Genomic DNA, 24,864 nt, shown 5'->3' with positions numbered 1-24,864 from the left:
GTTATCCACCGGAGTGCGGGGGGTGGACTTCGTAGATCCTGTTATCTGCTACGTTACCCACGAATTTCCTCCACTTCACTGCAGGGGGGGGGGGAAATCACGGATAATAGGAATGATATTGCCGAAGATATGTGAGGATCCTACAGCTCCCGTGGATTATATAAGAGCGGCAGGTGTGGTTGTTAAAACAAAATGCATTATACCGGTAGCCGAATGAAAATACGAAGCCAAATGTCTAGAGCAGTGGTTCTTAACCTTTACTGCAGCCCTGCACCCCTTTGGTTTTTAATAGTAAAAAAAAAAATCATGTTAATAAATACATAGAGGGTTTGATGAAACAAAGTAGTTGCACTTATGTGTCTGTGCTTCATTTGTGATTCGATTATTTATCTTCGGAAGAGATCTGGCCATGTCTCGCACCCCCAGAAAGGGCATCTGGCACCCCCAGGGGGTGCGTGCACCCCAGGTTAAAAACCGCTGGTCTAGAGCAATAAACACAGCAGTGTTACCTTTGTAGCTTAGAGACAGAGGGAGCTGCCATGTAGTGATAATGATGAGCACATTGGCCTAGCACACTGGCAGTCCGGAGGTAGGCTTAGAGTCAGTCTCCAAACACGGCAGTTGAAACGATGCTGCCGAGTTTCTTAAAAATTCCCCCGCATCTGTCCATCAAGCAGTATAATGGGTCCTCCACAGTAACTATATTGGCAGGTTCTATGCGGTGGGGTATACTGTGGATACACCCACTTCTACCAAACATTTGGTTAGCGTGGAGGACGAGATTAGATATCTTCTAGAGCTCCCTCTAGTGGAGGTCCTTCCACCACCAGTGACACGAGCGAGCAATTTCCCGGTAGAATCATGACCTTTCACCTCAACAACTGAGAAGCGAAACTGTACCACGCAAGGATTCGATTGGCTGCCGTAGGCGCAGGTGCTCTTGAGACGGCTGCCGCTGGCCAATCAGAGTCGCGCGTGCTGCGGTGTCTGTAGTTTCGCGCGTGCCGATTGGTGCGTTCATCTCGAACGTTCCGGGCAGGATCTGGTAACCGTTTCCTAACCTTTGAAAACCGGTCGTCGATAACATGAACCGTTTGCCAGGATACCGGTTGCCACTAAACAACTCAAGTGACTGCGGTACATATATCTTGTGTGTGGAGATGGAATCCTCTCTGTGCAGTGAAAGTTCTCGTCTGTGTGGAAAAACCCTCACGCCCTGCATGAATTTGAGACAGAAATAATCGATGCCAGTGAAGGAGTAGAGCCAGAGGCATTGCATCTTTTCTCTAATAATATGTGCTGAGAATTTAGTTTCTGTTTGGACGCCCAAATCAAAATGTCATCACAGCCAGAGCCATTGATGCCATCACAATTCGCCAATGATTTCTACCATCCACTATTTAATAAGAAGAATTACAGCTTATACAGCACCTTTCATAAAATCACAAGGTTCTTTACGTCAACAGCAATGGGAGAGGGGGATAAGTCAGAAGTGGCTGAGTTAAAATAGAAAATGCCTTCTGAAAGAGGAATTATTTTAGGTGGGACTTGAAGGTCCCAACTGAGTCGGACTTCCCGACTTCCTTCGGCAAAGAGTCCCACAGTCTGGGTGCCACAGAAGTGAAGGCTCAGAGAGTTCCAAATTCCGTTTGCCACGGAATGGAAGGCCCATAGATCGCTGTCCATGGACATGAGGTTCGTTCTGGGGATGCAGAGGAGATCTAATTACGCCAAACTCATAGTTCTTGTTGGAACGTATGGGGGCAGCAACTCCGCAATACATGGAGGTGCAAAATCATTCAGATTCTGCAGCTGCTGCACAGTATACACGTGACCTCCAATATCTGTTCTCACAGTATCTCACCAACTGGTCCAAGGTCCACTCTTACCCTTAATTGCCGGACTCGTGGGGACTCCAATGCATGTCTCGGTAATAGGCCCTCCTTCGTTCAGCGCACACATCCTACCCAGCACAATCTTTATTGCTTTCCTACATTACCACGGAATTCCTAGCGTCTGTCTTGGGCAGCTGTGCTCAAATGTCAACAGTTGGATTTCAAAGAATACCGAATTATGGAATTGATGTGTGGGTCTGTGAATAAACAATTCTATTGCACAGACATTTCCTTCGTGTTGTACACGAAGGCACGATACGATGCAATAGATATGATTAGATGAAGAAATGTTAAACTATTTAAAAACAAATGTTACAATTTTTATTTTACCAGGTAAGGTCCACTGAGCTATACAACTTTTTTTCAGAAGTGACCTGGCCACAAATGATAGCTCAACGCAGTGGCTTTACCTTGTGGAAATTTATAGCAGCCAAATACTCTAAACGCATGTTGATTCTAAATGTGGAGAGGGAAACCGGAGGACCAGGAGAAAAATACACGTGACCACAGGGAGAGGGACATGCAGATTCCAAATATACAGGCGTCATGGTCGGGATCAAAGCCACAACTTCCTGCACGCCAGGCGAGGGAGATAACATCTCGCCACCCCGGTGTCCCATATTGCGTCGGGCAGTGCGTGTTCAGAGTGGAGGAGGACCCATTATCCAAACAGGCATTGAAGTGAACTCCGAGTGTGGTGATCAAGAAAACACAGTTGGTGGGCCACTGTTCATGCAAATCTTAAAGGTCGCGCATCCTCTGTGCAACAGCTGCATGATCTGGCATGCCGTAGAAATTGTTGGCGAGGCGTGGTGGCATAAACTGCTCCGGCCGTGATGACGTCTTGATCTTGACACGTACAAACATAAACCAACACCTCGACACGTGACTACAAGATTCAATCCCTCTGGCTGTATGTGTAGGGGTGTTACGGAGGAGCTGTATGTATGGGATCACACGGGAAACTAGTGTAGGGGTGTTAGAGAGAGAGCCGTTATGCATGGCAGCTTATGGGAAACAAACACAGTGGGCGGGGCTACGTGAGTGCACGGGGGGGGGGGGGTGCTCTCAACGACGTCCGCACAGGCAGCCCGGGGCCCCACCCCTCAGCGGGGGTGGAGTATAAAGGGGGATGTGTCAGAGGGCTCGGGGCAGAATGTTTAAGCAAACTCTTGAAGACCGAAGACTGCCTAGCTAGAGCCCTGGACTCCCCTGGGACGCCGCCCATAGTCAGGGCCGCGCAGGACCGAGCCAGCGGCGTGGTCCCGTGAACCAGAGCCAGGACTCTGGGACTCCGGGTACCGTAGCCCGACTGACCAGTGTCGGGCCAGACAGCCTCCCCTAGCCCAGTATTTGGAGGATTAGGAGGCAGGCTAGGGGTAGCTAGCCGTGTGTTCCCAGCTATCCGGGTGAGGGGGCCGATACCCCCTCCAGTACTGTATGTCCCCAGTGACTGTTGTGAAATAAATACGTGTGCCTCTACTCCGGTGTCCACGCGTCCTCAACGGTACTACATATGTATCTCATCGCATTGGTTATTTCCATCTTTGGCCGTGACCACATCTTCACCTTGCCTCAGATTTGAAAGCAGCACCTTCACATTGTGCGTACACTGTCCTATACTAAAGCCAACCTTGGTGCCCATGTCGGCGGTGGCCCCGATAGCAAGCTGTGACAGAGCAAAGTCCGGCCTCGACAGTCTGGCTTTGACACGATAAGAGAAGCGCTGATTGGGTGGCATGCTGAAGGTCACGCCCAAGGTCGATCAGTAATAGCAAGGGCTCGATCCCCCCCCCCCGCAGCAACGTCGGGTGAGCAGGAACGGATCCAGGCTGCTCGTGTAACGCCGCTAAAATAGACCCGCGGGTGGCTGCCGGGCACTCTTGTGGCTGTTGTGGAGCAGCGAGCGAAGCCAACTTTTTGTCACACGCCGTCACTAAAACTACGTACGTGATAATCGGCGTCCAGTTATGGACGTCCTCATCGAAACCCCCGCCCCCCCATAATTCTATTTTTTGCGATTCTGTTGTTGTCAATGATCGTGTTTTCCAATGCATATGGCATAGCAGATATAACCTGGTTGAAAAGGTTCTTCTTTTAGGCACATTAATATTCACCTTTAACATTTTTAGAGCAATTAACTTTTTCAAAACTCACTCTAAACTGCTCTTGCCTGCCCGTGTTTTTCACGATCTTGATTCCAGCCTCAAATGGCTCAAGTCAAGTCAAAGTGATCTCCTTGCTCAAATGAGCGTCGGGGCAGTGCTCACTGCCTCCCGTTCACAGTCCTTAGCCAGTGGTGCAAATTCCACAGTCCTATAGCAGGTGAGGAGTCTCTCCACAAACCATCCAACGTTGACTTCTCCACAACGTGGTACTCGGTTTTTTTTACAACACAGGGATGATGATGATGATGATGATGCCAATGATGATGACGATTTTGACGATCCTGATGATGACGATGATGACAATGACGACGATGATGATGATGACGACGACAATGATGATGATGATGACGATAATGACAATGACGACGATGATGATGACGACGATGACAATGATGATGATGATGACGATTATGACAGTGACGACAATGACGATTATAACAATGACGACGACGATGACGACGAAGACGACGATGATGATAATGACGATGACGATGGCCCGAGACAACCCCCCAACCGTAATTTGAACTTGTGACGATTTCATCTGTGCAACAAAAAATATTTGCGCAGATGAAGTCAACCTCTCTGCTGGATTTATCCGAATTTAAATTTCTCCATTTACCACTTAGTTGTCCCCCACAGACACTAAACTATGCTCAGTCCCATGTTTTTGAATTTTAACAATTTTCTCACTTAAAAAAAAACGGAATTTTAGAAATGATTCGTGTTGCATATCTGCTCCAGCATTTTTCCACCCGCTGATATCAGAATGTTTGTTTTTCATCATCATCGTGGAAAGCAACAAAAAAATTGCCCAGACAGATCACCCTAATACAGAACACATACAGTATGTTTATCTTTGTTTACGCACATATCATCCCACGTGCCTTTACATGTCAGTATTCAAGAAACCTCTATTTCACAACCATTGCATCAACTGTAATGGTGCAGTTCATTGTGTAGCACACACATTAAATGGGCACTTTAAGGCTATGCTCGATTAAGTACAAAAAAACACGTTTAAACATATATATTGTGTGAAGTCATTTGGTGACTGGGGAGAGACTCCGTTTATGAGCCCTGGCCTCAAGGGTGCCAGAACAGAGCTCTGAAGAGGACATTTACCCAGAGTGCGTTTAAGCCATCTTGATATTATTTTTATTCAATTTCCAACCTTGTCTGTTCTAAGAATGAAAACAAATATATTCTCGTTGAAAGGAAAGCAAGCTTTGGTATAGTTTAACATGTAGGCTTTCGAGACCAATATCATTCATAATAGAGGCTTTTTGGGTTAGAACGCTATCTAACCAAAATAAACCTCTATTATGAATCTTTTGTATAATTACCCTCTATCTAGTATTCAACTAGCGAATCCTGAAATCAATGTGATGAACTGGTCTGTGCCCTTGTTATCTTGATTCGGAGATCTATTGAACATGCCGCTCAAATCTGCAGGACCTCCTACATGTACAGCGCTTTGTCAATCCACTGCTGTATGAGGGCCGTGCGGATCGTGGGGGTTATTCGACCATACTTCACCACGCTGGTCAGCGTGGGTTAAAGAGGACCTCCTACATCTCTCTACATAATATCTTCAGCATATAATACCTTTGGGCATCTCGATTACCCTTGCCCACCCGTACTTTTGTCACATTTTGCCTTGGCTATTGCAACTCTCTCCTCTTTGACCTTCCCAAATCACTCGCTGCCAATCTTAACGTGATCAATAATGCAGCAGCAGCAGCTGCAGCATTCATACCTGCACACACGACCAAGTCAACACCTCGATCCTGCAGTCCCTCTGGAGGCTTCACATCCAATTGTGGATTGACTACAACCCATCACCCGAAACATATTTAAACCCCCCCATGGGCTTGGCCCTTATCATATCTGTTTGTTCTCCTCCTCTTGCCCTGTTCTCCAGTAAAGAAGAAAGTCATCAGAATGGCACAGTATCTCTCTCCTATGGGTTGGGTGGATGCTGGGTTGCCGCGTTTCCTCTGCTGCCCACATCGTCTGGAATATACCCCTCCCCCCACCTGTCTTGTCAGATTAGCCAATGCCCTCCTCGTTTAAAATTGATTGCGTAATATACCTACGCTATTGGTCCGGAAGGTCCCTTGACTAACATTATTGCATGACACCTTCACGTCAGAAATTGAATGGGTATCTTCTTCGTTAGTTTACGTAACGCAGTCTTCAAGGCGGCACGCAACGATCTTGTAAACTGCTGCTGCTACTGAACACGACTTGGGAGCTCCACCGCGTCTCGTACGCACGCACGTTGAACTTCTTTCACACCTATATGTGGCCACACTAAACACTAAAACCCATTCGAATGAAAGGAGTTTTCAATCTAGTATAGTGGTGTAGTGTATAATAGTGTAGTTTGTAGTGTCACTAATATAGTGAGCCAAGAAGGTCTGTGTGTAACGCGCGTGACGTCACTCCACGTCGATCAGCCCCCCCTCATTAATAATCATGGACAGCTGGGGTGCTCCACATGGAACCCCCCCCCCCGTCATTAATAATCATGAACGGGTGACGTCACTCCGAATGAAGAAGGTGGAGCGGAAACAAAAATTTGTTTACGCAAATTAGCTTTCATTTTGACCTTTCTTTATGGAAAGTAAAGCTAATAAAGAAATCAACGCAGCAACTAATATAACGAGCCAAAACAAGGCTGTGTGTGTGTGTCCCGCGTGTGACGTCACTCCACATGCACCTCCCCCCCCCCTCATTATTATTCATGTGTGCCTGGATTTTTAGACTAACGGTAGAAGAAGGTTGAGCGGCTATGAACATTCATTTACACAAATTCACTTTCGATTTTACGTATCTTTATAGAAAGTGAAGGCAATAAAAAATGATGCGCCGCATCACAGCCGAAGAATGGCCTTTGCAATGGAACGTGTTTGATTGTCTAATCATGACAAAATAGCTTGACCACCGCAGATATTGTATCGGAATTCAACCGAGGCGAAATCGTCTTCATCACGAGACTCGACCTAGCCCCAAGTGATGTCACTCTTCCTTTCGTACTGAAACGGCGACAAATTCTGATAATTCCTGTGTATGCGATGACGATCAACAAGTCGCAGGGTGAGACTTTTTGAAAATGTGGGTATTTATCTCAATGGACCCGTATTTTCCCATGGCCAGTTGTACGTGGCTCTGTCTAGATTTAAATATCCTCAACGGATCAAAGTGTTCATCAAGGATAGCCAACAGCAGGGAAACCTTTTGAACAGTGATAAGAGATTCACACAAAATATCGTATACCGAGAAATATTCCAAAGTCCTTAATTAAATTTTTTAAGTTAAGAACATTTTCTTTAAGTGCTACATTTCATAATAAAATTAACAATCACACAATAAAACGTTAACTTACATCTTTAATATTACAGCTTCCGTCCGAGGACGGCCTAACAAGCTAGTATTGTGTAGTGTCTATTGTAGTGTATAGTGTACGTATATTGGACTTCTTTCGCACCGTACGTATAGCCAACCGTGCTGATCGGAGATGCGGGGGGGGGGTCAGGACAACTAAATTAAACACAACAAGCGAGTTCACAAGAGGACGTCGTCACGGCCATAGCCACCGATGGTGCTCCCACAACATCTCGCCGGCGCTCCCTGCTTCTCTGCCAGGGGCACAGCTGCTGCACAGTGGACGCAACGGTGGACCTCCAAGCTCAGCCCCCCCCCCGACACGGTCTCCTTGTGCGTGGCAATGTGTTCGGGAGCTGAATGCCAACTTGGAGATCTGCCAGCCGTGGCGGGGCTCCAGGAGAGAGTTTGTGTTATTTTGCGATGTATCCTTTGTAGGAGCGCAGACTGCAGTCACTTTGCTGCACTGTCCATAGTTTTTGGTTGCACGGCCATAATCGCGCTACTTCTGCGGCTTGCCTTTATTTTTTTTCCATTCACGAATGAGATGTTGCCCATCGACCTGATGATGCTCCGGTGCGGTTGACTGCAACCCATTTCCAAAACCCGCGGGGACCACTCCATCGCCTGTCTCTGTCACGTGGCTCTCCCCCATCCTAGCATGTGTGTGCGACATTTTTTTTGCATCATCATTTCTACAACATTTAGCTGTCGTATGCTATCTTCACGTTCTCTTTCTGAATAAAGCCACTATTTTACTTGGAATAAGATTTTGAAAAACGATCCCCCATATAGTCTTCATCAGACTGTTGGAACAAGTTGCAGTTAGTGCGCACTTATGAAAGGCAGCATGGCACGCAACGGGGTTGGTGGCCAGCGCCACTCCTGGCAGCCATTTTCACACACTGCACCAGACGTATTTAAGGCTGAGTCGACCTAGGGGAGGCCCAAGACCAGTTCAAATATTCACCACTGTTATTGGTCGCGGGTGAGAAACGAACTCGGGTCGCTGAGTTAGTGGCACCACGTCCTAACTACTCTGCGCCACTGCTCCCCACTTTGTATACGCGACAGATGCACGTACTTTACGAGTTCATTGAGCCACCCAGCCACCCCCATTACTGGCATCTTATAAATATATAACATATAAACCAAACACATCTAACACTACACTATTTATGTCACACACATTGTACTTTATTGTTAGTGTTGTTGTTGTTATATTCATGAATATATATTGTGTTGTATGTAATCCATGTTTCTCGAATATTTTGTCAGATGCCAGAAACACAAAAGTTTGACGTCTACAAATGGTCAAAATAGGGCTGGTAGCTTTAGCGCAGGCTAGAGGAATGTTTCCGAGATGATCAAAGTTATATTACAGAATTTGTTTTTACTAAATTCATTGTTACACAGTCTGCTTTGCCCAAATTGTCTTATTCATGGCTATGGTTCTGACATATCCCAGGTAGAATAACATAGTTGCGCAACCACTCTGTACCGTGTTGGACTAATTGTATCAACAATCTAAGGAAATAGAATGTGCTTGTTTTAAATTACATTATTCTTTCTACCCACTGGTATAATGATTGCAGTCATTAAGTTACAGCAGTTTGTGCTCATAGCGATAAAAATCTTGACAGTGTATAATATATATTTTTTCATTCCAAATATGAACACGATTATTTTTCATACTCAGGCCGTAACGTAGCCAAAAAACAACGATACGCGTACATGGAGAGCCATACCTATGGATGATTATCACATGGCGGGGGGGGGGAGACATTCATACGATATCTAGTTTCAAATTCTTACGTCGCCATTTCCCTCAATGCAACCGTGTCAACGGGTTTCTTTTTTGGCAGTGTACTGACTCGCTGTTTAGAATGACCATAAAAAGTAAAAAAAACTGTGGACATCTGAGTGATAAGTTGGTGACCAAAAACGGGAAACTTGAAAGGGCACGTTTTTTTGTGCGTTTTAATAATTATATTTTTTTTTATCCAAAACTACCATTTAACGGTTATCCGCGTACAGTGCGGAAAAGTTTGACATGCATACGTGCGTATAAAAACGTCAGCAGTTTGTTTTGTAAGCCCAAACACTCAGTGAAACATGTGTCACCAATCACGAACTCCTATTGTTCGTGTCGAGAGATCGTGTTTATTTTTGAGCCCGCTTTTGCTCGCTACAACAACATCGGTTTTGGTGGCAAAAAATATATTCAGACCAAATGTGGGTGTAACAAAACCCTCCCTATGTTAGAGGTCAGCCCTGCATCCATTCAGCAATCATGCCATCACAGATGGTGGAGAAGGGAGGCCCTCCAAAGGGCATTTTCTACTCTTGCATGCTGCCTATAAGTACACGCACACAGTGTTTTGCCAATCCACTGCTGGATGTGGATCTCTCTACGCTTTATATGGGTCCCGAGTGGTTTACTTGACAATGCCCCAACACACGTGGGCGGTGGGAGCGTAGTACAGTACAACAATTGACTCGCGTTGGATTCCCCTCTCGCCGCCCGAAAAGGTAACGTGTAACTGGAGACCCCCATCTCGTCCCCGAGTCGCCGGCGTCACGCAAGGAAGGCATCGAGAGAGCCGGCGATAAACCACGGTGGAGTTTTGTTAGCGCGCCCAACAGGAGCCTGCTCAGAGTGGAAGGCGAATCTCTCATCGAGTGCACTGCACGCCCAACACCCTTTGTCGTGCTAAGCTCGTCGAACAATTATCAATCATCCCAATTACCCGCAAATGATCACTTACACGGCACCAACGAATTATGAATAATGAAATTAATTAATAACAGGCACAAATGCTGTCTTTGTCACAGCTATGTTATAAGCTCTTATCCAATGTACGGCTCAGCCGCGCTTTGGCAATGCCCACACCTCTGGAGGCACGCTAGGTTGTGTTTTTTACACTTCAAAACCTAAGCCGTGCTGCGGTAACGAGATGTTAACTACCTCGCCTGGTATACAGGAGATTGTGGGTTTGATCCCGACTGTAACACCTGCTGTATATTTGGAGTTCTGCGTGTCTCTCTCTCTCCCCGTGGTCGTGTGGATTTTTCTCCGGGTCCTCCGGTTTTTCCATCCATATTTAGAATTAACATGCTTTTAGAGTATCTGGCTGCTATGTATTTCCACGAGATAAGCCACTTCGTTGACAAAGAGCTATATAGCTCATTGGACCTTACCTGGTAAAAAAAAGTTTTAATAGTTTTAAATGTCAAATATTATTTTGAAAAATAATGAATACTTCCTCTGGCCGTGTTCGACCAGAGGCTATTTTCAAATGTGTTCTTGTGAGGCCAGAGTTTCACAGTTTGGTTCCATCTCGGGCCCGGCAAAAGAGCAGTGGAAAGACCCCTCGTACTGTGAGGCTCCCAACGCTGACTCGGCTCGGATGTGCCGGCGGTATTACAGGGACTCCTCTACGTATGAACATTCGACTCGTGAATTTTCAGAGATATGAACAAATCTGTCTGTATGTCCAGTTGCCTGTTCGGACTGAGAGTCGTAAGTTAAATTGCTGCGCAATAGATGGCGGTGGTGGCATCCACTGATGCAGAACACGAAGAACCAGGAGATTGTACAATTTTTAAAACCATTCCCCGTGTTTAGTGTACGTGCCTTACAACATGTTTGGAATCGACAGGAGTAAAGTTGGGCTTACGAACAAATCGACTTACGAATAGACCTCTGGAACCTAACTCGTTCATAAGTAGAGAAGTCCTGCAGTCCTGGTGCATCAGGATCAGATCGTGTTCGTCCTTCAGCATTAGTTAAAACAAGTTTCCCAATTGCTGATCATATCAAGCACAAACATTTACAATTTTGGTTTGACATTTAATTCAGCTTAAAGCCACACTCAGTGCTTATAGAGTACGGACATATCCACAGAGGCCCAATTAAATATGATACGTGTAGCCAGAGGAGGACCCACTGCGCACAGGCAGATGGTGACCCATTCAATATAGCTAAGAGTACAATATTGTGGAGTTTTTGTTTTTTAAATCAGGGTTGCTGAGCAAAGGTCCAAAGGCCTAAAACGCCAAACGGTCAGCAACAAACAGCTCTATTCAAGGTGTCATTGATAAGAGTTTTTTGACTTGCCGGGTGTAATTTACAGTGAAACGTCATACAAAATGTTCAAACTGTTACTTGGTTTTCAACACTCCTCTCGGTTTTGCAACTAAACCAAATCAATTGCCATATTTGGCAATTACATACACGACTTAATTTCATTGGCTTTGGCATGTGGTGGATGGTTATAGTTAAAAATTACATTATACCAACGCGGTGATCTCACGCAAAATAAACGGATTATTGTGCGCTTTATTAATGTCTCTACATGGTTCATTATTAATCTTCATCGCATTTAATCATAGATACCTCATCCTGCGTTCAAAGACTCCGCAATAACCCATATGTATGTTCAAACACGTTTAATTTTAAATTACATGTACATCTCCCCCCCAATCCCCCCCTCAACATCTCCTCCACCACCCCCTCTTCCTCGAGTTATATAAATCCATGTAAGTGTTTATTGCTGCCATTGCATTGTATTTGCCAAGCTTTTACCACGGCAGGCAGGGCAGGGGCTAAAGCTGATTGACTCTTACAATGTCAATTGTCTCAGACAGCTCGACTCGACGGGAGACACCAATAACATTCCAACAAGCGGTGAGGCATGGGAACAGCCTGCAAGCAGTCGTAGTAGTAACCCGAGCGCATCACCTCGCTCTCTGGAAGCAATTTTCACGAGACAGAGAGAGAGACAGAAAAAAACAAGTGGCCTCAGGGTCTTCAAAACATTTTTATCTTCGTAACAAAATAAAGGGAAAGTTGATCGTGAATACAGTACGCACTGTACGTTGCAGGGCGAGTGGATTGCACGGCACTTAGGTAGGGGGCAAACGGTTTAGACCTCGTGACCCGAGTTCAAATTGCCGGCCACGGCTGACATCAGTGTCGAGTCAAGTCTAAACCACTGCTGGTTTAGATATATAAATAAATGGGAGTCTATTAACCTGGACTGGATCTCCTCCAGGTCAGCTTCGCTAAAAGCAACCCCTGGGGTGCTGTGCCAGTTTTAAGAGGAAATCACTCGGTCATAATTTAATTATTGGCATTTACGCCACATGGCAGGGCCCCGTGGCACTCCTGGTGGGAGGGGGGCTTAAGTGGTGACCATCTGTGGACCCTTTTCCACTGCTCAGTCAGCAGACCAGTCTCAAGAGTTATTTCCGCACCGTCCATTAACTGGTTAGGGCCCCTTGGAGACCCCACAAGCGCCTGCAACATCTTAATCCAGCGCTGGTGCTCGCTGACAGCAGATGCCCCGACGGACCGCGATGCACAACCGGGCGTCGTCGGATGCCAGATCTCATGCTTGTTTGTGTACAGTGCTGCACGTAAATTAGCACTGTTCAGAATAAACACCTAATTCTCGACCCAAACGTCACACCTCCCGGCTTTGAGATCCCTCCTCAGAAGATGCTGTGGTTGCTGTCACCATCGACCGCATGGGAACATCAACAGGCCCACCTCCATTATGAAATGGGACTTGAAATACAAGCCACAGTTGTGCCACTGTGGCTACGCAACCCAAACTTTGGTCCACATCGTAAACCCATAGAGATTCATAGAGACACATGGATATATATTAAAGACCGGTCATAGCGCCCCGGTGGCCATGTACCCCAAATTATTAAAAAATAACCACTGTAGCCTGCGCCCCATCACCAGAGGAGGTACAGCAAAACTACACGAACTCTCTCCTGAAGCCCTCTCATCGCGGAAAAGACCCGAACATTGGCATTTTACTCCTGTACATGCTGCCATACGCAATACTAGTACTGTACAGAATATATACTACACATTGGGTTTTTTTTCCCGTGGGTGTAATGGTTGGCTCACTGGAATCCAGAGGTTGTCGGTTTGATTCGTTCTCCCGGCGGCATTTGTGAACTCTGGCCACCCCACCTCTGTACATACATCGGTACCCCCAATCAGTTGAACGGCAGGCCATGTGTTGTGGGGTAAAATGTACGTATGTACGTCGAATTAATTTCGCGCCGTACGTAGCCAACCGCGCAAATCGGAGGTGCAAATCGTGGGGACTCCAACCTCTTCCAACTCGTTTGAGCGGCATGGAAGAGTTGGCCAAGATTACCTCGCGAGGAGGGGCTTTCTCGAGCTCAGTCTAGTGGAGGTCATTCTGCCTTGCAGTCCCATGAGCAAGCAATTGCAGAGCTGCACCTATAACCCTTTAAACCTTACGTGCATAGACGTCTTCGTTTCTACTGGTGGTGATTTAAAAAAAACACATGAAAACGAGCGCCATCGTGAAGTTCTTCTGGATAAGGAATTATTCTCAGACACCATTTTTTTTGCAAGGGCTCAACGGTTTTGCGGCCGGTCTGCAGACAGACACTTGTTAGGTATATAGATTGTTAGGCTGCTGTTATACATTTTCACACGATAAAAGCCACTTCAATAGCTCAGTGGCTTTACCTGGTAAACTAAAAAAAAATAGTTACGTTTTATTTTACGTATTTACTTTTCGTGATTTTCTTACCTTTCCTATACTCTGCACTCCTATCGTTGTTTTTATCGTTCATCGTTGTGACTTTTTGACCGCATGCCCCTACTGGAAACCTGTGAAAAACAGCTCCGCAGCCCGTCGGATTTCTCCAGGATCAACACAGATTGTGATTCAGAGGCATTGACAGGCGGTGTGCACGGGGCTTGGCATGCAGTAACCGTGCCTAGAAGAAAATCCCCGCTTGCTCCTCCTGAATTATGAACGAGTCTGCTTGCCTACGGCGTGGCCTGCTGTCGCCCTCTTGCCTGGTTGAACAAGAGGCAACCCCCCTCCCCACCTCCCGTTCGTTTTCAGCTTCTTTGCATTGTTTTCAGAGACGTTCATTTCGTGCTGCCGATTAGCACGACTGGCTACGTACGGTGTGAAAGAAGTTCAACATACATACAAGATAAATGTATTTCTGAACTTGGCATTGTGGGTAATTGGATATTTGGAATAAAAAAACATTAAACGATGGCACAGAAACCATACTGTTCTATTCCTTTTTTTGTATTTACATTAGAAAACATTTTTAAAATTAAATAACCCAGTACGGTGGGAATTTCAACAGCAGGGAAAAAAGTAAGGGTAACGTATAACAGACTAAACATTAGGCACGCTCAAAATTATTGAACGAACGATCGGGAACAGTGTATTTAAGGGGGGGGGGCGTGGGGGGAGAGGAAGAAAATGGGAGAAGGGGGGGGAGTAATGTAACCAAACAGAACCCAAAAATAAAATAACATTAACGCGATGTCCAAGTTTGTGGTTCTTGTTATCTCCCAGGAGCTACGACCGAGGAGGATGGTGTAGTATCCAATCAGTAATGTCCTATTCTTAAAAAATAATGTCACATTTTCAGGGTGGCCCAAAAGAGTCAGGACACATAGGGTTATTTAATTTATTTTTACCAAACGTTCAAACTGACTCACATTAACATTAATGCAGGCATTAATTCTCTTCCGAAATTAATTTGAGACATTTTACTTTGGATTCCAGCTGTAATTTTTTAACAATCATCAATTGTGTTTTGTGGTCTCAATTCAGTCAGGGTTCTTGGTCGAGTTTTGTAAACCACTGATTTGAGGTGACCCCCACAGGAAGAAGAAGAAAACAAATGATCATAGATAAAATATTGACTTAAAGAATACACAATATAACATGCTTAAATTTCCAGTGTTAAATAAAATAACAATATGTCCTGACTTTTGGGCCACCATGCATACAGCCCATGGACTTCTTGATTAAGGCCCATGGATGTTAATGTCCTCTTTATATTATATTGTGCTATGTTCTTGCACTTCATATGCCACAACACATAGCCCGGTGTCAATAGAAAGTAAATCATTGGCTTTATGTGAACAGGATCATCGGTGAGCATGATCAATGACCGCTGGGCTATTATTTAGCTGACCGAGTTATTCCCATCTCTCTTTCAGAACTGAACATTAATTTAAAGCAGGACCTCTATCCCAGAGGTTTTAAGGAAAAAAAGCACATCTACACTTACATGGCTTCTACTTTGATGGAATTGATGGAAAACTACCACACTGAACCCAGGAGCACACTGTCACATTTATTATTTGGGCCTAGGGGTGGCATGTAAAGGGGTCAGTGAGCACCTTGGGGATGTTTGCAGCATAAATACATTGAGAAGAACTCCACGGGAATTTATATTCTCAGAGAGAGAAACTGCTTCATATTTTGTTCAGAATGTATTTCACGATTTGTTTTATCTTGGGTATTCATAATATCCTTCAGGATTTATGGTAACGCATGAACTCAAGGCAGACGAAACCTCGGGGTTTCTTTGTCACCAAGGAGAATCAGACGTGTGCGGGAACTCTCACTCGTGTTGTAGCGCTGCGATGTCAACGCGGGTCACGCCGCGTGTCATTCGGCACGGTGTCCGACGTTGGGGGAGCTTCTTGGGGAACTTAATTGAGTGGCTACACTATAAACGCGTGCAGCTGTGCTGCATGACGAACCGAGCAACCCGAGTTAAATTCCCTTTCACTGCCAACATCAAGTGGCGAAAAACTGAACCGTCTGTGGGCCCTCCCCAATGTCGACCTAGCATTGAACGAATGCCTGGTGCAGTGTGTGTACACATCAGTACTGGGGAGACAAAGGCGGCCGAGGGTGGTGCGGGCCACGCCACTCCCTCGTGCACCATGCCGGTCTTCATAGGTTCCGCTCGCTAACGGCAATTGCCCCGACTGCCTGCGTGGGCTACACAGGGGACCTTTGTCTGTTATCGATTCCCATCAGAAAATCATCAATGTGTAGCCTATTTACCATGTCTGCCTATTTAGCACAGTCGCTCAGCTCTCTGTATACTGATGTCATAAAAGTTAGTGCAGGAAACAATATTGGCCTCAACCGCAGCCATGCTTGCAAAACCCCTCCCCAACATAAGCTTTCTATGGTCCTTAATCACATTGAATATGGAGCACCTCAAGGGACAAACTTAGTCTTATACACATTTTGTAAAGCTACGCTTAACCCAAGGCTACGTGTGAGGTTTATGTTTGTGAAAGCAGCGGCGATATCAATATAAACCTTCGTCATGAATTTGGTCCCTGGAAAAAAACACAAAACATGGGGCAGTTTAAGCAGTTTAGGCTTTTCCAGGGGAATTTTTCTTTATTAAATTCGAAATGTCAATAAAATGGACTGGCTGGCCTTGGCTGCCACCTGGTTAAATGGAGGACATTGATTGCTCGTCGTGCTTGCCAATTGAACACAGATTCAGTGGTCTGTGCAAGTGGCCTGCTGTTGTGAAAAAAGAGAGTACCACTGTGGACTAGTGTGAGCTCAGATTGCAAATTAGGAATTTACTTTTTGTCGGAAAAAATACTTTTTTTTTACTTTCAAATACCATGAAAAATGGGATGCTGCCTTGGTTTAATGAATGGTTAACATGATGATGGATGCTTGTGTTGCGCCCGAAACGTCGTGATTTATTTTATTTTATGCCTACGTGACTTTACTCGAACGGGAAAGGAGTTCCAGAGTTTAGGTGCCGCAATTGCAAAGGCACTGTCACCCCAAGTGTGTAGCCTTGTTAAGAGGGAGATATACGTGGACTCAAAAATAGCGCGATTTTTTTTAGTTTTCGAGCCATCGGTAAACAAATGGAGATGTCCGGATACCACGAGACACACACAGTAGCCCACACCCCTGGTCGAGAGAGAGGAAAGTGCAGGCGAGGCCTTAAGTCCATAATAGAGGTTTTTGGGTTAGATCGCGTAAATATAAATGGGTCGTTAAACCCGCCACCACCACCCGACACAGCCAATTAGTGAGGTTTGTCACGTAAACAAAACGTGCTAATTCATTACGAGTACAGCACACCGGGATGTTGTAACCCACAATTGTAACAAATTGACATGCTTTGTTTAGGTAACAAACCTCACTAATTGGCTGTGTCGAGTGGTGGTGGCGGGTTTAACGATACATTTATAGTTTACGTGATCTGAACACAAAAACCTTTATTATGGATAACATTGATCACGAAAGCCGACGTGTTAAACTGAGGCCTAAGGCGCTGCCTTTGCATCGACATCTGACCCGGCACCTTATTGCACCTTCACTCGTCTGTGACAAGGGACTGTTAGCTGGAGCATCAGGCTATTTCGGGATTCACGACACAAGAAAATGGACACACACATCAGTCGCTGAAACACATTCCTGCGGAGGGAGCTGGTAGGAACGTTGGGTTGCTCGGTCAATGGCCAGGGTCAACGGCGGCGTGGTGTATTCCGCAAATATCCCCGACTGTGAGGGTGGGCACAAGCCGGCGTGAGTAGGTTAAACGTTGAGTTTTATAAGGGCACCACGGGGTGACCAGCCCCCCCACCCAGCCCCACCCCTCCCACCCCCCACCCAACCCCACCCTCCCCACCCAGCCCCACCCTCCCCACCCAGCCCCTCCCCACCCTCCCCACCCAGCCCCTTCCCACCCTCCCCTCCCCACCCAGCCCTACCCACCCCATCCAGCCCCTCCCCACCCTCCCCTCCCCACCCAGCCCCTCCCTCCCCACCCAGCCCCTCCCTCCTCACCCAGCCCCTCCCTGCACGAAGGCGCTTGCCCCATCGCTATTTGAGATGCCAACGGACATCTCAGTCAGGCCGATTAAAATGATTCCAAGTGATGACTGGTCTCCCTTCCCGGTTCTGCCCTCAGTATTTTGCGGTATTATTTTCTCTTCTCTCACTATTTTGTACGACTTCTTAATGTTTTTTTTTATGTTGGCCTACTTTTTAAATCCTCCTGCTCCACATTTCACATTCTGCTTTCTCCTAGATTTAAATCTCCACATCTCAAAAACGCGCATACCGTCGTCATGCTCTAATCTTTATTTGAACACGCACTAATAGCTTCCTTAAATTCTTGCTCAACATTTGTTTTCCCTTAAACCTATTTTCTTTGCAATGTTTTAGGCCTTTTTTTTCATTTTTGTATAAATATATAAATACCCACTCTGCAAGAGCAGACCTTAGAGTATGACTGTGGACTGTGGAACTTAAAGGAATGGCAATGTACAGTGGCGCCAACGGAAATGGCCGCGTTGAGCTCTTGTGAGTTACCGATTCTAAACTAAAACTAAACTTTTTTACTTTACCAGGTAAGGCCCACTGAGCTCCTATATCGCTGTTTTTCAGAAGCGACCTGCTCCTCACAAATGATAGCTTAACAAAGTGGCTTATCACGCGGAAATTTATACCAGCCAAATACTCTTAAATGCATGCCGATTCTAAATGTGGAGGGAAAAACCGAAGGACCCGGAGAAAAATCCACGCGAACACGGGGAGAACATTCATCACACGTAGTCAGTGAAGGACCGTTGTGCCAAACGTGTGACCTCTTGTGACAGCATTTGCCTAAACTGCTCTTGCTGCCGTACACCTGCGTCTCGAGTGATTTGTTTGATCCACGGATCACGTGGCGGGGGGGGGAGTCGACACCGTTCCTTTGAGGGTCACAATCCACTTCGAATGCCAACCACCAACTGAAGTGAGTGCAATTTACGGGGAGAACATGCAGACGCCACATACACAGCAGGCATCAGGGGGTCGCGATCGAACCCACGACCACCTGCTGCATACCAGACGAGGTGGTTAACATCTCACGCGTCTTCAGTCTTGCCGGTCGCGGGCGACGACAGCCGCCACGCGTGACCCCCAAACTGATCCAATGTCGCTCCCCCCCCCCCCTCGGTGCCGGTGCGGTGCCCTGCGTGCAGGAGGCCTCAGCAGCTTCCGTCAGCAGCACGAGAGCCTGTGCGCCAGCTTCCTGCAGCCCGTGGACGGTTCCGGTGGCGGAGCAGCGGGGCCCCCGCTGCCCCCGCTGCCCTCCACCCCGGACATCGAGAATGCGGACATCTCCCCCATCCTGCCCTTCCTCTTCCTCGGCAACGAGCAGGTGAATTTTGATTTTGGAAAAAGTGGTTACATCGGTGCAGCCCGCTTGCGATTTCTCCCCGCTCGTGCCGCTGATGTTGCGGGTGGGGGGAGGTGCCTCCGCCGGTAAAGGGAGCTGCACAGGCCGTTTGGCCTACCACTGGGCATCTCTGAGAAAGAGCTTTATGGCTTATCGGATTCCTTCAATGTAAATGTTCTGATTCTGGTACTCTTCCACGCTGCCCAGATGTCTTGGAATGGGTAAGCGTAACCAGGCTGTTATCATAATATTTTACACGTACGGCATAAGGTTCTTGGGATTATCCTCGTTGAACCTGAGAGGCAAAGTCTCTGTAGTAGAGAGTGTAAATGTGGCAGCTGGATTGCTCACGCCACCGCTGCCAGAAGGTGCCACAACTGGAGGGAGCTCCAGAGAGCCTCTCTCTCTCAAGGCGATTTGACCTCTTCTTCAACGCTGCCCATACATCGTCGAAGAGGCGGGAAGTGTACCTGCCCGCTACCCCCGCTGAAATCCACTCACCGATCCACTTGCCGTGGTGCGCCCATTTGCTCTGCCGGGTGAAGCGACGCGAAAGAGGGGCAGGATTTGAAAATCTTGCCAATTGTTTTGACTGTCGCGCCGGGAGACCAAATTAAATTCCAGCGTGCAAACCATAACTTGGACGTCTGTGAAAAAATGAGATTCGGATTCCGCCAGTCTTCAGTAAAGATTCTGATACCACAGCAGGATCCATATTTCTCGTAAATACATCAAATGTAAATGACCTCGATATATTCGGGAATATCGTTCTCGTTTGTAATGTGCTCGGCAGTTGCGATCGGCTGAGAGAAGTCACTCTTCATCTTTTTTTAAGAGGAAAAAGTCATGCAAATTTCCGCAGCCGAATCTCGCGCATGCGTGCGGCTGCTTCACGTGCCTGGATATAAATCAGGAAGGTGATCTCGAGACACTCACTGCTGACTGACAAAATACCACACACAGGTGTTGGCAGTCATAATACTGCGCTTGCGACAGATCGAATGTTTTTTTAACCAGAGCCATAAAAAAAACGCCGGATTGTCTGCTTACTGCATTGTTTATATGTCCATCCATCTGTTAACAATACTTTGCCTACATATAGATATATCTAAATATCCATCTGTATGTAAGTGTATGTAAGCATATGTGTGGGGAGCGGTAGTGTGATGGTTAGCGTTCTGCACTTCGAACCTGGCGAACCGAGTTTGATTCCAGCTCACGGCCAACACCAGTGACGAATATATGAACCAGTCCCGGGCCTCCCCTAGGTCGACTCAGCCTCAAATGAGCACCTGGTGTGGTGTGTAAACATCACCACTGGGGAGACAAAGGCGACCGTGTGTGATATCGGCCACCCACCACCTCGTGTGCCATGGCAATCTTCATAGGTGCTCGTAAACAGCGCTTACCCCAACAGTCTGTTGAAGGCCATACGGGGGATGTTTGTCTTTCTAGGCGTATGCCCCAGTGTAAAATTCCTTCTGAATTGGTATACTCTCTTGATTTAAATATTTAAAATACACGCATTGCAGTTTACTTTACCTTATACATGAAGTGCGTAGTTCAGTTCGATTTTACATTAATTGTGCACTTGTTTGCAACTCGGTCTTTAGTACGACCATACAAACCTTTCCTTGTGCCGAGAATTCATCCCAAAATGTCACGGCGTCTTCAGCTGTTTAAAGGCACCCGATAAAATACCGCAACCAAACTTTCATTCGCAGACTTCTCTGCCTGCCGTTCCCCGTGCACTGCGAAGGGGGTGGGGGGGCCTTTTACGTGGTACACATTTACACGCGTGCCCTTTCAGTGAACCGCGGTTAAATCCGATGCCATTACAAGGATTATGGTGTTCAACAATATAAAAACAAATTCGAGGAAATGTATCAGATGAGCGACCGATGTGACCCTCTGCCGGCGAACGTGGAGACGCATCCCCCATTTCCTCTCCGGTGCAGCGGGGGATCACTCTTGTTTTCGCAATGAGTCGCGCCAGATGTGGTCAAAAGATTCACATCCACAAAACGATGTACGTCGTGCATCGAGCTCTTTCCACTGCCATGCATTTCCACTCGCAGATGTTGCTCTGTTACTCAATGGGAATTATACTGGTAGGAACCACCTGGTTCGACCAGCCCACAGGGGATTATTGTGTTCGTCCGTCCATTGTGCATCCAAAAATGGGAGGGGTCGGGCTGGGTGGAGAGGGGAGGGTGGGGAGGGGCTGGGTGGGGAGGGGAGGGTGGGGAGGGGTTGGGTGGGGAGGGTGGGGCTGGGTGGGGGGTGGGTGGGGTGGGGCTGGGTGGGGAGGGGCTGGTCACCCCGTGGTGCCCTTATAAAACTTAACGTTTAACCTACTCACGCCGGCTTGTGCCCGCCCTCACAGTCGGCCATATTTGCGGAATACACCACGCCGCCGTTGACCCTGGCCATTGACCGAGCAACCCAACGTTCCTACCAGCTCCCTCCGCAGCAGGAATGTGTTACGTAGCAATTTGCTTGCACCTTCTGGCAGACTAATGTCCGTTTTGCAGGCCGGGTGCTGAGTCACCTTTTGCCTGCAGGGAGATGAGCTGTGATGATGTAAAGTGCCCTGAGACGCCCTGGCATATACGGGGGGTGCTAATCATTGTCATTCAACAAATTATTATGTTGTGAACCTAGCATAGGATCTTTCAGTGTTATCAACATTTTACATAATTAGACCGTGCCCACCACGCATATATATAAGGCGTCGTGGTGGCGTGATGTTAACTACCTCACTCAGTATGAAGGAGGTCGTGAGTTCCATCCCCATTCCGACCCTGACGTCTGTATCTTTGGAGTTTGCACGTTCTCTCTCCCCGTGGTCACGTGGAATTTTCTCAGGGTTCCTCCCGGTTTTTCCCTCCACATTTACATTCAACGTGCATTTCGATTATTTGGCTGCTATACATTTCCACGTGATGAGCCACTTCGTTGAGCTATCGCTTGTGGCGAGGTCGCTTCTGAAAAAGATTGGGCCTCATCTGGTTAATAAATAAAATAGTTGTTCAGTTTACATAGCAGTACACACGACTGGGAACGACACTCTGCAGATATTCTTTGGTCCCCTGCTCTGAGCGCATTCCGTTGCTCTCATTGAGAGAGAGAGGATGCTGTCCATGGCGCAACGCTCAGCACACTGCGGTTTGCAACGCAGAGAGCGCCGGTCCGACGTCCCGGCACGGCAGTTGAAACAATGAAGTTTCTTGCATCTCAACCCCCGCCCCCCGCCTCTGTCCACCCAGCAGTATAAATAGGTACACCACAGTTAATCAGCAGGTCCGCGTGTGGTGGGGGTAAAGAGTCGGTACTCCTACCTCTTCCTAGATGTCTGCTTAGTGAGCAAGGGTAGAGCCAATGCCTCTGGAGGGGCTCTGCAGAGCTCCCTCTCGTCGAGGCCCTTTTGCCAGAAGTGGCACGAGGAAGAGATTGCAGGGCTGTATTGGATTCAATCCGGGGTACACACACACAAAGACAAAAATCCCCCATATAGCCTGCACAGACTTTTTGGGCAAGTGCAGTTAGCGAGCACCTATGAAGGCCGGCATGGCGGACGAGGGGGCGGGTGGCCAGCACCACGCCCGGCAGCCCTCATCTTTGCCATGGTGATGACGAGTACACATCGCACCAGGTACTCATTTGAGGCTGAGTCGACCTAGAGGAGGCCCAGGACCCCAACAGATTCTGCAAGCGGAAGACATACTGTCATTTTCTTCTCAACGGAAATTAAGGGAATTAATATTTCTTCTGGAAATTAACTAAATTTGAAATAGCTAAGCTTCATAATTTTCAACATAGCATAATTTACACAATTATATTATTGGGTCAGGCACTCAAATGTGAGCCAATTGGCATTGCCAGTAAATAATTAAGACGAGATGACGTGAATTATTAATGAACAGGCACTTTCCATTCATGGCAGTGTTAACGCAGCTGCTAATTCCCATTTAAGACTCTACCCATCAAGCTTATTAAAATGCATCACACCGTGCGTGGCAGACGTAGTAAGGATAAATAATGCAACCCATTAATATCTACGCTAATAGCATGATACAATTATTATTTTATTTATATAGCATCTCAAGATGCTGTATCGAACATGAGACATTTCTCTAATGCGGAGAAGGAGAATCAGTCAGACATAAGTAGTAGAGAAAAAAGTTAAATAGCTCCAGACAGTGGGGCCAGCAGAGGAGAATGAGCAACCTCCCACTAAGTCAAGGTTGACTGAGGACTTTGACAAAAAGCCTTGGATGTTGGAGTGGAGAGTGCGTGGCGGCGAATAGAGTGAGATGATAGGGGAGAGGTAGGGGAGTGCGTGGAGGGGAGTAGAGTGAAATGATAGGGGAGAGGTAGGAGAGTGTGTGGAGGGGAGTAGAGTGAGATGATAGGGGAGAGGTAGGAGAGTGTGTGGAGGAGAGTAGAGTGAGATGATAGGCGAGAGGTAGGAGAGTGTGTGGAGGGGAGTAGAGTGAGATGATAGGGGAGAGGTAGGAGAGTGTGTGGAGGAGAGTAGAGTGAGATGATAGGGGAGAGGTAGGGGAGTGTGTGGAGGGGAGTAGAGTGAGATGAGAGGGGAGAGGTAGGAGAGTGTGTGGAGGGGAGTAGAGTGATATAATAGGCGAGAGGTAGGAGAGTGCGTGGAGGGGAGTAGAGTGAGATGATAGGGGAGAGGTAGGGGAGTGTGTGGAGGGGAGTAGAGTGAGATGATAGGGGAGAGGTAGGGGAGTGTGTGGAGGGGAGTAGAGTGAGATGATAGGGGAGAGGTAGGAGAGTGTGTTTGAGGAGAGTAGAATGCGATGATAGGGGACAAGTAGGAGAGTGCGTGGAGGGGAGTAGAGTGAGATGAGAGGGAGAGGTAGGAGAGTGTGTGGAGGAGAGTAGAGTGAGATGATAGGGGAGAAGTAGGAGAGTGTGTTTGAGGAGAGTAGAATGCGATGATAGGGGAGAGGTAGGAGAGTGCGTGGAGGGGAGTAGAGTGAGATGAGGGGGAGAGGTAGGAGAGTGCGTGGAGGGGAGTAGAGTGAGATGAGAGGGGAGAGGAAGGAGAGTGTGTTTGAGGAGAGTAGAATGAGATGATAGGGGAGAGGCGGGAGAGTGCGTGGAGGGGAGTAGAGTAAGATGAGGGGGAGAGGTAGGAGAGTGCGTGGAGGGGAGTAGAGTTAGATGAGAGGGGAGAGGTAGGAGAGTGCGTGGAGGGGAGTAGAGTGAGAGGAGAGGAGAGAGGTAGGAGAGTGCGTGGAGGGGAGTAGATTGAGATGAGAGGGGAGAGGTAGGAGAGTACGTGGAGGGGAGTAGAGTGAGATGAGAGGGGAGAGGAAGGAGAGTGTGTTTGAGGAGAGTAGAATGAG

The 24,864-nt window shown here is 47.2% G+C and overlaps 1 protein-coding gene across 1 annotated transcript in view; it reads left to right on the top strand.

Moving 5' to 3' along the window:
• Positions 1 to 24,864, top strand: part of LOC144727254 (uncharacterized) — an 80,475-nt gene that overhangs the window by 16,950 nt on the left and 38,661 nt on the right. Inside the window, exon 2 of the mRNA XM_078605946.1 lies at positions 19,293 to 19,471. Coding sequence (XP_078462072.1) covers positions 19,293 to 19,471 — 179 coding nt within the window. The remainder of the gene's footprint in view (positions 1 to 19,292; positions 19,472 to 24,864) is intronic.

Source organism: Lampetra planeri, chromosome 25, assembly GCF_965212315.1.
Source record: "Lampetra planeri chromosome 25, kcLamPlan1.2.h2, whole genome shotgun sequence".
Lineage (NCBI taxonomy): Eukaryota > Metazoa > Chordata > Hyperoartia > Petromyzontiformes > Petromyzontidae > Lampetra > Lampetra planeri.
This window is presented reverse-complemented; position numbering and strand designations above follow the sequence as displayed.